This window comes from Rosa rugosa, chromosome 1 (genome assembly GCF_958449725.1).
Source record: "Rosa rugosa chromosome 1, drRosRugo1.1, whole genome shotgun sequence".
Taxonomy (NCBI): Eukaryota; Viridiplantae; Streptophyta; class Magnoliopsida; order Rosales; family Rosaceae; genus Rosa; species Rosa rugosa.
In genome coordinates, this window is record NC_084820.1 from 25,461,056 (window position 1) to 25,474,795 (window position 13,740).

Sequence of the window (13,740 nt, forward strand, 5' to 3'; positions counted from 1 at the left end):
AAAAAAAAAAAAAAAAAAAAAAAAAAAATCTCTAGAATCAAATAGAATAGTCTACAGTAAGACATGGATACTTCTGACTTGGGAATGATTGTTGATGATATTTCTGCTTCTCTTCCTTATGTAGCAGGTTCTTTCTTTTCTCATGTCTATAGGGAATCGAATATGTTAGCTCATAAGTTAGCTAAACATGTCTGTTTGGTGGGGGGGGGGGGGGGGTCCCTCCATAAATTGATGGGCTCCTTTCTACTTCGTGTACAACTTAGTCCTATCAATAAAATTTGTCGTCCTTCTCTTCAAAAAAAAAAAAAGACATGGATATCTTTTCGTGTAAAACAATTCTTGATTCTTAATCCCATATTGATTGTGCAAAGCACACGAGGAAATAATGGTCCAAAAATCTAAAAAGAATAAGGCAATGCATCGTACAAAAGGAGACATGCGGGATTTATAATTTATGAAAGGTTTAACGAATGCATTGTCCTCCTAGAAAGGTTCATGGTCCAGCAATATCAAACATCTATTCGGATAGGACTATTGGCTTTCATTCTATCCCAACCATTATCAGGATTGGAAAGCACCACCTTGCATCATATGGAAGAAGCGGAAGCTGACAATTCACCCATTGACCCGGAGACAAAATCAAGATCCACCAGGATCGAAGTGAAGAACATCAGATGCAATGAACTTTAGAAGGGGCACACTCTCACTGAAGCCAAAGGACAAAGCTATGTTCACTTTCGAATCATATAAGAAAGTGATTTCTTGTTTTGGCAAAGCTGCAGGCCACTTGATAGATAGCCTTGATGAGGTCTCTGTCATGCATGGGCTGCATATGATTCTTCCTTGGATGCCACAGAATAAGATGGTCTTGGGTATGTTACGGGAAGGATTCCCCTTTGCACATCAAGAGTCGAGATAAATGGTCCTTCTGTGATGTACTGATGTCAAGTTTGCTTGCCCAAGTAGATGCAGGGTTTCTCCTTGCTGACCACTTTGGCCTGAAATTCCACCATATGCCACTGAGCCAGAGTATAAAGCAAAAGGCAGATTGTTTTAACTATGAAACAAAAGCTCAAAAGGCAGAGTAAAAACAAGTCACCATTAGGTGCAAACACAGGTATGGACAGGTCCATGCATGTCCAAATTTGACAAAAAAAAGCTAAAAGGCATACCAGGTATTCCCCTCAACTACCAAACTAAATTACAACAGCCTTCTAGTCCTGAACAGTAGAGTAGAGAGTGCAGTTTTTGAGATCAACAGATATGGACTCCCATAATGACTGCACCAACCTAAATCTCTCTTTTGTAGTCTTTGAAGATCCTTTTATTCCTTTCCGTCCAGAATAGAACCGAATCAAAAATTGCAGACTGCAGTTAATTATGAACAGAAACAGAGAACCCAAAAGTTTATAGCAGCAATATTACCAACTGAATCAAGTAGAAGCCCTATGTTGTCAAGGAAAAAAAAAATGATCCCATAACATAAGACAGTGCCATAACCAAAGGAAAACATAAAACAAAAGTTCAACACAAATTGTAAAGGTTGAATGGGCAGCATCGTTGCATATTAACGAGAAAGCCCCGTCCAAGTACAGTCCTATCATTACCTCATACCCATTGAATAGAAGTAATGTACTGAACACAATCATGCTCTTATTTTCCCTAAACATGAGAAGCCGACTACTTTCGTTATCTTTCATTCAAGTACTTACCGTAAATGCCTAATTCAAAATACTGAAACCTAAAATTCACAATTCACCATGATGTATTGATGATGGATGTTAGTAAGTATAATACCAACTGACAAGTATCTGTTAATACAGCAAAAGCAAGGGATTCTTGAGAACAAACACCGAATAAGGACTTTAAGGAGAAACCAATTAAAGATCAAACAGAAGGCAAATTTCAAAATATCTGAAATTGAAACCACACTAATACATAATTATGAGACTGTCCTCATTTTTCCTATAGTAATGAACCCGGCCAATACACAACTCAACATTAATGAAAGCAATCTATTCATGTTAATAAAAGTAAAAGTAAGCACAGAAATCCAATGCAACCAACCTTTTGTTGTTGATTCTGATTCCCACTTAGTAAAAAATAAGGTTTGTTTGGCCAAATAAAATAAGCTGTCCAAGAACCCCATGAAGTAGTGGTAATATCCCTGAATTTCAAAGTAGGGTGAACCAATATCAGCTTCCGTCACCAATCAGACCCGCTACTTGACCACTCTTGGTTAAACCAAGTGGCTGATACATATTTTCATCCAAACAGAAAGCAAAGCAAGCCACATTGACAGAAGCTGCTGTTGTAGATTATTCTGAGTCTCTCCTTAGTAAGAAAAAACATTGGTTTGGCCAAGTAAGACAAGGCTCTCCACGAAAGAATCCATGAAGTAGTAGTCATATGCCTGATTTCCAAAATCTCTAAACTGTTTGTCCTTGGGGTCATAAGACTTGAACGAATTGAACTCTTCGTCCCGACCCATTCTGACCACCACCTGACCACTCTTTGTAAAACCAAATGGCTCGATCCTAGGTTCTTCTTCCGGAGATCCTAGCAGACACACATTGAATAATTTAGTCCATGATTCGGCCACACCGTACTCTTTCATCACCCACAAGTCAAAACAAGAGTCTCCCTGCAACTCAAATAACGCAAGCCAGCACTGATCCCCATCACCATGGTACCTTGAAATCATTGGTGGACCACTCCAACCTTGGCGAATCTCGACATTGCGAAATGATTCATCAACCATATCCAATGCCACAACGGAAACAGCAAACTCCTCCTCCTCCTCCTCCTTCGTCGGGCGGCTTTGAACCCAGTGAAAAGCACCGTTGACAAAAGCATGACAGTGTCTATAAGGGGAAAAATCGGCAGGAACATTATTATTAAGACTCTTCCAAGCACCTCCTGAGGCTAAGGACCAGACCTCAACCTCGCGGTGGATTCTCTCGACAATTCTCACAACCTTATAATCATCAATACGAGAATCATAGCAGAAATAATAACTTTCATTCCGGCAGCAATCAGTGGCAAGACTAGGACTAGGCAAAAACCCGAACTTTCTAATGGATGGATTCCAGAGAATTACAGGAGGGCATGGGTCACGGTCAAATGAGTAAAGAGAAAGGCATACGAGCCCGTTACAAGTTCCGACCACTTGGTAACTGATACCTTTGGTCCAATTGCTACTGCTGTTGTTGTTGTTGTGAATTGGATTTCGGAGGTTGGAATACTGACCGAATAAAGCTGCAGGGTTATCCCAAAACAGATCGTCTGATTGGTGGGAGCTGAGTAGGAGGAGCTCCGAAACGCCGTCGTGGGTTTGATTGTTGAGGTGGGTTTGAATGAAGGCAGGGTTTTTGATGAGAGAGTTCCATAACTTGCACACGGCGCTGCATCTGATAACCTCTTTGACGGGCAACTTCAACAGGATTTTGTCCACGATTTCTTCAGGAAAGTAGTCTTCGACTCCCCATTGTTGTTTTTGGATCTTCATCGTCGGAGCCGCTACCGCTACGCCGATGGGACCTCTGGGCTTTTGTATCTGATCGGATGTGTCGAGAGTTTGAGATGCGGTTGTTGGGTTTGTTGTTCCTCCTGCTCCGTATTAAAAGGACCGAAAAAGACCCTACTACAATCCAAAGTCACACGTCTCTGGCTACGCAAAACCGAACCCAAGTTAACCTGGAATTCTAGTAACGGAAGTACAAGTTTGATGGTCTTTTGACTTGACCGACACTAGTACAGTTTTCTGTACCCAGTAAAAAGTTAAAAACGATCATTTAAAAGGACGTTTTTCTTCAAGGTTCCAAACTAGAACGACACATACAATAAATTCTTATGTGCTGGCAGCCTATCTCAGTGGCTAGTGATGCTCTATATTTCCAAGAGCCTCATGACTATATAAATTCATTAACATAAAATAAATAGCTTGAATCACATTCTGTGAATGCACTCAATTGTGATTTGTTAAAAGATTCGTTTACTTGGTATAAATATCACTCCATAGTATGTAGACAAAAACAATGTCTAAATTTAGAAATAATTTTCTCCTTACCCTTAGCGCTAGGGCGAGAGACTTCGAGGGATATGTCAAACGCAAAGGACCAATGACCTTCTTTTCCATCTTAGCTTTGATAGGATTTTTGTTCTGAGCCTCCGATGGGCACCCACTGTCTTCTTTGCAACTTGTGTCACACCTCAAACTCTGGGTATCACTTAAGGAGTTCATAAGCAGAGAGTAAGAGAATAAGACCAAAACTAATTAATATGATTTCTAAAAATATGAAGTACTTCTTTGAAATGGAAAACGAATAAATAACTTGAACCGCAATATCAATTGAAGCCAAAGACATTGAAGCTAATAGATAAAATGAAAAGAAATTTGCTATAAGCTTAGTATAGCATGGTGGGCGTCCTTTGGGAGTAAGAATAAAACTAGAGAAATCAAAATACCTTTTAGTGATCTCGATGATTCTGTGGGTATTACTATCGGAACCTGAAAATTCAGTACTCACAAACCATCCCATATAGTTTAGTTTGTTTGCCGTTAAAGTCTCACACAAATTATACCTTGATTGAGCACCTCACCAAAAATAAAGACCTAATGATACCCGACTCAGCTGACCCAAATCACCCAATTGCCTCAATTATGTTGGTGGTACCAACCTATCCCTTTCCTGATACTGTATGCGGACCTTCTCTGACTCATTGGGACTCAATATGCCCCGAGTATCGAGCTACCCTAAACCTTAAAGCTGATGTAATTAGGTAAGTTTAAGTAAAAAAAAAAAAAAAATTTAAAAGAATACTAACTTAGAATGGGCGAACTGTCAGTTCCAGACTTATTTCGTGCTGCAATATCAGTTATTTCATTGTTTACTCAAGTCACATGTTATATGATGACTATAAATAATATAGTAAAAGCAATTATTACACAGATCATTGGACCGTTGGTTATTTCATGTAATTTAGTCAATAGATTTGCATATACATTCGATCAATAGATTTACATAACACGTGTATATGAATTTGAAATTTGTTGAGTTCCTGCAAATTTTACAAATATAATGTGAAAAATACATATTCATGTGATTATATATTCAAGTAATTTTGATTTGACCCAAAATAATTTACAGTTTTATTTAATATTTTAATTTTTACCATAGAGTAAAAATCAATTGCGTGAGATTAGATAAAAGGATTTTTGACCAAATGCCCAAATTTAGCCTAATAAGAGCCCACTTACTCCATTTAAGAGCAAGATTACAGTATTAGGCTCTGAATAATCATTAATTACTTATTGCCACCACTCTCTCTCACTCTCATTCCGTCTCTGTTACCACGACGACCGAGTGAATCTCTCTCTCCTCACCGGAATCGGAGTCGGAGCGTCGCCCATTTGTGCGAATATGCTAAAGACTCTGATGAATTGATGAGATTGATGTGGAAGAAGAACTGCACCGGCGCCGGCGGCGAAGAATGCTTGGCTTCTCTGCTGCTGCTTCTCCAACAGGGAAGCACCGAGGGCTAGGGTTCTGGAATCGATCGCCGTGAGCGCAAAGTCCAAGCTCCTAATCGCCGAGCGGGATGGGGTGTTGCCGGAAAAGGATTCGACCCTAATAAAGCCGGATTGTCTTGCCTCATCGATGTTTCGGTGCCGAAACGCATGAAGGTGAAACTAGTCCAACTCGGCGCCATCAAGTTTCTGTCCAAATTGTTGATGGACTCAAACTCCTCCCCCTGGCAATCCTTTTCATCAATCGCACATCTTACCCAATCTGGGTACTGTACATGCTTCCATTTCCCTTAACTGGATGTCCAGATTCATGATTTCGTTGCGAAAAACCAAAAATCAGAACTAACCCAGTAGAAGTCTCAAGTGTAAGAAAACAAGAATCACACAAGATCGATCACAAAACCACATAACAAAACATCTGCACAAGAACCAAACAAATTATGCAGCACACCAGAAGCTTTCCTAGTCGGTTTAGGAATAACCACCTGGATTCACACTTTCAATCCCAGCAGCCACAGCTTGTCCAAGAGCATTCATCGAGGCAGACATCTTCAAAGGATTGGAAACGAGCAGCTGCACTATGGAGGAAGGTCTTCTATACTTCAACACTTTATGCTTCATAATGGGACTGAGAATGTATGCAAAGCAGTGTTGAACATAGGGACTTTTTCCTCCTTATATATTGGCCAAAATCTTATCCTCGGACTCATCCCATAAGGAGTCCTAATTCTTCTTCAAGTTTATCAGAAAGGAGACTTAAGTTTTATCACAATACTTCATGCTAATCAGGTTATTACTTATTAGCAATGAGAGTCCTACTTCTACCAAGAGATATACATCTCGATAGATTACTGGAACTAGAGTTATATATATATTTACATATTTCTTGTTATTTAATCAGTTAAATCATTTTGTTCATTCACTTAATACAATTAGATAATGTTAAGTCCACTTTATTCTAACATCAAGGTCACAGAAGAAGAAGAAGAAGAAGAAGACGAAGGGATTAGTACCTGTTGTTGCAGATGAGTTGGTGAGAGGGAAGAGATTGAGGTGGCGAGCTTGAACGGCCATTGAAATACACGGATAAAAAAGGCTTGCTATGAAGCATGCGTTTCTCTTGTCGGTGTCAGCACTTTGGGTTTTTGGGAAGAAATTATGAAAATAATCTGTGCGTCTTTGTCTATGTATCATGCATTTTTGGGGACTTGATTCTTGTTTTGGGGATGGCTAGAAAGAAAGGAAGGAAGGAGGAAGATAACACGTGTGAGGAGGAAATGAACAGAAGGCATGCAATAGAGGTGCGTGGCAAACCTAGATGGTAGTGTTTATTTAGGGTTTGGTTTGGGTTTAGAGAAAGTAAGAAATAAAACAAATCTCTAATCTCTTCTCTCTATTTAAAAAAAAAAAAACTTTTGGTATAATTATATATTGAGAGATAATAAACTTTTTATTGGGGGTAATAAATATTTTATTGGAGGCAATAATTTTTTATTAGGGGCCAATAAACTTTTTATTACCCCCCAATAATTTTTTTATTGGGGGCCAATAAATTAGGCAATAAACTTTTTATTGGGGGCAAATAAAAAGTTTATTACCACCCAATAAACTTTTTATTGGGGGCCAATAAAACCAAACGCCGAACTCTGGTCACCAGTCGCCGAATTCCGAAGGCCGGTGGTCAGATTCTGGCGACCGGTCACCGAAGTCCGGCGGTCGGCGATAGAAGTCTGGCAAAGTCTCTCTCTCTAAGTGACAAAGGGAGAGAGGGCAAAATTGTCCCAAAAAAAAAAAGTAACTTAATTGGGTATTAAGGCAAAAAAATATGTAATTTGTTGGGTAAGTGGACAATCTTATAAGATGTTTGGGTAAATGGGGTTAGTGTAGCTCAAATTTGGGTAAATTGACATTTTCCTTAGATAGAATAGATTGCCTGAGGGGGGGCGAGATTCTTTTGTTAACATAGACTACTTTGATCTACGATTGTCAAAACAGAGTAGTCGATTTTGTACCATTCTTATCTATGAGATAGGAGCACACAACTAATATGTACTCTTTAATTCAAAAAAAAAAAATGTTTGATGACTTGTTTATTTAATTTTGCCCCAAATATGTCAAAAATAGTAGCTGTTTTCCTCCAAATAAACTTCGATGAATGGATTATATAACCTTTCTTGTCTTAATATACTCCAATATCTACAGTACAAGATTTTTAACTATGCTTACAAAATGTGTATGTAACAATTTTGAGAGTTACATTGGTAGGGATTGAGCCTATTTGAACTACAAAATCATGAAATTTACTTTAAACAAAATATCATCCAAAACATGTGAGTGGTTATTATCATGCTTAAAATGAGAGTCAACTTTCACATTTGACACTACAAGTCTGGTTAAAAAAAAAAGTAGTAATTTTAATTTGACCCAAAAAAATGTACAGTTTTATTTAATATTTTAATTTTTACCATAGAGTAAAAATCAGTTTCCAAACTGTAACTTAACCGCACTTTACTAACGCACCCCAATTGAAAAATAAACAAACGATGAGCTAGAGCTCTCAAGTCCCAACTCTCAGAGCCATGTCTACCACCACAACTACTACCGCAACGAACTCAGAATCCACGGCGGAGCTATTCCCCTCCCTCACATACGACGTCACTTCGAACTGCCTAGCTAATCCCATGGCACTACCACCCTATCCTCTCAATCCTATCCAAACTCATCTATGTCTACCATCGGTTGTTCCCATATTATGTAATCATGTTTTTAAGAAATAAAAGTATTTTCATTCAAAAATAAATAAATAAAAATATATATACACACACACACACACATATCTACCTAGTACCTTCTAAGATGTTTATAATGATGTTTTGTATATAACAATATTGAGAGTTACATTGATAGGGAGCCTATTTGAACTACAAGATCATGAAATTTACTTTGGTGGTAATGTCCTAAGATCATCTCCAACGGAGTGGTCATTTGCCACATGGATTGTCTAATGGTAAGAAATGAAAGAGGGATTCACTCTAGCAGATATGTCAAATCTTACGTGGATTTGACTTTCCAATTCTTACTGTCAAATTTGACAGGCCTAACCTCTTTTGTCTTTTCTTTTTTGTATTCCTTCTCTCTCCTTCTCTCTTGTCTCTCTCCTTTTCTTCTTACCCAGTACCAAACCAGAGACAAAACTCCAGTGTGATTGCAGCCTTCAAATGCAATGGTCACTTGCAATCCCAGTGCTTTACAGTTACAAATTATAACAAACACAATAAGTTCCTTATTCTTAGAAAACCCATGCCAAATCAAATTTCTCCAATCTCAATAAGCTTCTTAACCTGCACAACACATTTGAGTTTCAAAAACCCATTTCCCCAATTGCAACAAATCCAGTTTATTGCAATGACCAGTTTGCAAGAAACCCAGTTTTCAATCTCGCCTATATCACCAGATCAGTCAACCACACGCCACCGCCACCACCTCCAACGCAGACACCAGCAACGGCAGAGGAGGAGGAGGAAGCACTAATCTTTCAGGGCATCTGATGTTTCTCGTAAAAAAATAAAATAAAAACAAAAACAAAAACAAAACCCAAAACCCAAAAGGAGAGGATAAATAAGGAATTAAGAAGGAGAAGTGGTGAAGGAGAAGGAAGTCAAGAAGAAAGAGAAAAAAGAACATTGATTATTTGTAGATAAAATAATTTTAAAAAGAAATAAAATATTGATATTATTTGACACTTTTATTGGAGAAGAAGTTGAACAAAAATAATATTGCCACGTTAACCTTCAAATTCAATTTTGACACACTTCATTTGACTATTCAGTTGGAGATATTCTAAGAGTATAAGTGTATGAATCTTTACTTAGGACATATATTAATTATTACATCAGTATGTGACTGGTTAAAGCAGCCTCATGGTATGTGTTCCGTACGTATATCATTAGGAACACCAACAAAAGCCATAGATCCCATATCTTTTCCTTTAGTTCCTTTAGCTCAAAGAACACTGATATTTGTGCTTATACGACTATACGTATCAAAATGAATGGTTGTAGTGTGTCTCGCAGGCCTGTTTCGTAGTAGTGAATTTTTCTGTTCTTATGGATTAACACTAATTGATAAAGCAATTTTAATTTATTTAAAAAAATACATTTCAATGAATAGATTGTATAATCATTCTTTCTTTTTTTTTAGGGGAAATTGAGTGTCAATCCATTAATATCAAGAAGATAACATTACAAGGAAAACAGCTCACCCAAAAGAAGGGCTACGACAAGATTGAGTCATTCTTAGGGGTCCTAAAAGACTAAAACGAGATGAAGCAAGTGACTAGGGTAAACCTGGATTGGGCTCTTTTTACCTCTCTTCTAACTCTTTGGTTTTTTTCGGACAGGGACTTCGAGTGGAATTTCGTGTGTAGGGGTGAAATTCGAAGATCTACCTAAACATGCAATATTATCAAAATAATATAAGACGAAAAAAGAATCCTGACACTACTAAGGATTGTATAATCATTCTTGTTTTAGTTTCCAATACCTACATTATAAGATGTTTCTAATTAATTCTAACTATGCTTCCAATGTGTATATAACAACAATATTGAGAGTTAAGGAAGTCCTATTTGAACCACAAAATCATGAAATTTTCTTAAACAAAATGTCATCCAAAACATGTGAGTGGTTATACCATCATGCTGAAATTGAGTGAACATCGTCAAGGTTTTAACACAACAAGTCTGGTAAAAAAAAAAAAAAAAAAGTAGTAATATTTTGACCCAAAAAAATTTACAAAATTTTATTAAATATTTTGATTATAGAGTAAAAATCACTTTCCAAACCGTAACAACTTTTTTTTTTCTTTTTATCTTAAAATAAAGAGGATCAAAGGATTTCACTCCTACCCTTATGGTGACTCGAACTCAAGACATGGATCCTAGGTAGTGGGCGCTCTGACCACTGAGTTAACACCACTTCGTCAAACCGTAACAACTTACCCCTCTCTGTTTTTGGGTCCCAAGTGGAAAATAAACAAACGATGAGCTAGAGCTCTCCAGTCCCAACCCCTCTCTGAATTTATGTAGGAAACTTCAAGTTCCTTCTATGGCTTTATCAAAACTACAAGTTCGATATTTATGTATAAACTGCTGGTTCATTAATTACCTGCATTTTCTACACATATATTCTAGTGCGAAAATTTAAACAAGTAGTAAAAACAATTATGAACAAAACAAGTCAAATAATATTTCACAATTGCATAAAAAGAATTCATAAATTAAATGTCACAATTGGAATAAATGCCGTTGGCACCGAATATATATATAAAATATGGTTAGTAAATATCAATGTGCTTAAATAGCGCAGCGAGAAGGCTGTTGTGTTGCACACAGCCATGCTAGGGTTCAAATCCCAGCAAAAGGGAATTTCATTTTTGCCTTTCGTTTGGTTCTTCTGGATCAAAGAAGAACTGGGCTCGATGGTAGGGCCTGCTGGGCTCTGCTCGGGCCTAAAGAAGGGTATGGCTTCGGCTTCATGGAACCAAAGAGAAAGCGGGCCTACTGGAGTACTGGGCTTGACTTGGGCTGCTTGAAGCTGTAGGTGTGCTTGACGAAGCGACATGTGGCGCTCTACATTGGGCTGCTTGACAACCTTCTGGCCCTGGCAGTTGGTGGAGCTCTACTGGGCTCAATCCAAGGATCTTCTGGGTAGCCTGATGCAGTCAGCCCATTAGCAGCCTTTTAGGCCAGGCAAGGTGCTTCTAGGCCTTGAATTCAGTGGGGCGCTGACGTGGCTTCATCTGCTCTGCTGGGCAGGCCTTGCGGCTTTGGGCCTTCGGGTCAGCCATTTGGGCTACAGAAAACCAAAAACAACTGCAATCGTAAAAACTCTATTTTTTTTTTTTTTTTCAAATCAATCAATCCAAAATATGAACAAATATATATGCCAAATAAATAAATTAGATAGGATTAGGATTCATGCATCATTGTGATTTTTCATATAATCAAGGTTTGAAAACATGAATTAAAATTAGAATTTGGAGAACTTTACTCAATGTAGAACGGATGAATCTTCATCTTATTTGTGCAGAACTGAGAAGGTTGTCTTCTCAGCCAATCCAAGAGCTTGTTTGTGATTCAGATCCTAAATCAGATTGAACGATGATCCTCCTTTGGTTGATCAGCAATTTCAGAGCTTTTCGTGCTGATAACGTGTTGTAAAACATAAAATGAGAGAGTTTGAGAGAAGAGAGAAATTAGACGCAGAGAATGGAGTGTGTTTCTATTCATCTCACCATGAGGTTTATATAGGACTACCTCAGGTATACAAAAGGTAGCCATTCAACAATTACACCAATCACTCGTCTGATTACAAATCAATCAATCGCTAATTATATTCTCTTAATCACCAATCAATCTTAATTGGCGTAGATCACGCAACACTAATTGGTATTACATGAATAGCCACATAAATATTTACAACAATCAGCAACATTATTTTTTTTTTTCATATGCACATGCCAAAGAAATTGCCTGCAGTTTGACTGGGTTAAGGAAATGACTAACATATGAAAAAGAATGATAAAATGACTAAGGTGGCGTTCGGTAAAGTTTTCAAGTCATTCTTTTCATTTTATAAAATGAAAATGGCTTGAAAATGCGTTCGTTGGTCTGTTTTCAAAGATGTAGAAAACAAAAATTGAAAATGATTTTTTATTTTACTCGTAAAACAGGAAAACGACAAATAGACGTTTTCACCTTTTCATTCTCATATTTTAGAAAAACACGGAGATATATTTTCCAAAACAAAGAAAAAAAAGAACGTGCTCTCTTCCATATTCTCACGTCGCTCTCTTCTTCTCAGGTCTCTCTCTCATCTCCAGTCGCCATCTTCTCTCGTTGCTCTCTTCTTCCATCACCAATAGTCTTCATCAAAAATCCTTTTATATTAATTACTTGTGATGTTTTCTTTATTTTTTTTATATACATGCAGAGAACGAAAATTGAGTTCTACCCTAAATATTGAAAATTGAGATTTTAAAAATACTACAACCGAATACATTTTCATTGTTTTTTGTATTTTCATACAGTAGTATCGGACGCATTTTTAAAAATTGTTTTTGGAATAAACTACCGGACACATTTTCGGATCTCAAAAATCCAATCTTGTTTTCTCGTTTTCATTTTCAAAATCGGTTTTTGAAAAATCATTTTTAAAAACATTACCAGACAGGCCCTTAACCCTTACAAGACATGTACAATGTTTTACACATTAAACTGGCTAAACCTAACAATAGGTTCAAATTTCTTAGGCTACTGAAAAAAAGTTGTCTTGAAATTTTATGAATCAACACCATATGTGATTCTAAGTAGGGGAAGGAAGTGTTGCTTAATTAAAACTGTAGCGCAAACTGTATCCAAGTTGTTTTTAACTACCTCTCTATATTTGTCATGAAATTGAGCAGAATTAAGACTAAATTCTTCTGGGAACCTTCCTGGATCATTTGTATCATTCTGGTTGAGAATCTTTTCGCGGTAACCGTCCGAGAACAGAGAAAACAAATCTTCGTTTGTCCGTCTACCAGTAAAGACCAATAGCGTCATGTGCAACCAGGTCTCTCCTATGCACAAAATCTTTCACCCACGAACCACGAAAAACAAAACTTTCCTCTTTCCTGAATTACAACTCATGAGTAGACAACGTGTCAGAATCAATTACTTAGACCATTGTCCTATGACCCTGCTCCATCTGGTCTTTGGCTAATTGAGACATGTTTGGGAGCACATCCTGTAATACCCCGAAAAATCCAAATTAATTTCCGTGGATTTTTAGAAATGATTTCACGATAGTGGGAGCGAGTACGAGGCTTGGAGAAGTTATGGAATTAGTTCGAACGATTAATTTTCGAAAACGAACGTTATTTAGGAGGTCTCAAAAAGTGACTTTTTATACATTGGGAATTTGGGAAAACTTCATTCATGAAAGTTGTAGAGCGCGTCGATACGAGTTCGTGGACATATGGAATGCGAAAATCGGAGTTCGTATGAGAAAGTTATAAGCGATTGAAAATCGGGAAAATTCTATAAATACAAAAAAAAGTTCCGGAAATTGCATTGGAGGACAGAAATTTCAGAAACCTATATTTTCTCCCCAATTCTCTCCCGAGCCCAGATTTGTTTCTCTCTCTTCCACCGGCCATATCTCCCTCCA

The 13,740-nt window shown here is 37.5% G+C and overlaps 1 protein-coding gene across 5 annotated transcripts; it reads right to left on the reverse strand.

Moving 5' to 3' along the window:
- Positions 1 to 324: 324 nt before the first annotated feature.
- Positions 325 to 3,659, reverse strand: LOC133724404 (F-box/kelch-repeat protein At3g23880-like). Of its 5 annotated transcripts, none has more exons than XM_062151121.1 (2): positions 2,068 to 3,659; positions 325 to 998 (listed from the first exon to the last, which is right to left on the reverse strand). In XM_062151121.1, exon 1 carries the CDS (start codon positions 3,506 to 3,508, stop codon positions 2,336 to 2,338), a length of 1,173 nt encoding a protein of 390 aa, XP_062007105.1. In that variant the 5' UTR covers positions 3,509 to 3,659; the 3' UTR covers positions 325 to 998; positions 2,068 to 2,335. The 5 variants fall into 5 exon arrangements, with proteins under 5 accessions (XP_062007105.1, XP_062007110.1, XP_062007106.1 ...); XM_062151126.1 differs by having other exon boundaries at positions 325 to 1,019; XM_062151122.1 differs by having other exon boundaries at positions 325 to 1,368.
- Positions 3,660 to 13,740: the final 10,081 nt, after the last annotated feature.

What these genes read in the sequence shown, in the direction of transcription:
- LOC133724404 (XM_062151121.1), bottom strand. Translation starts at nt 3,508, where the DNA reads ATGAAGATCCAAAAACAACAATGGGGAGTCGAAGACTACTTTCCTGAA.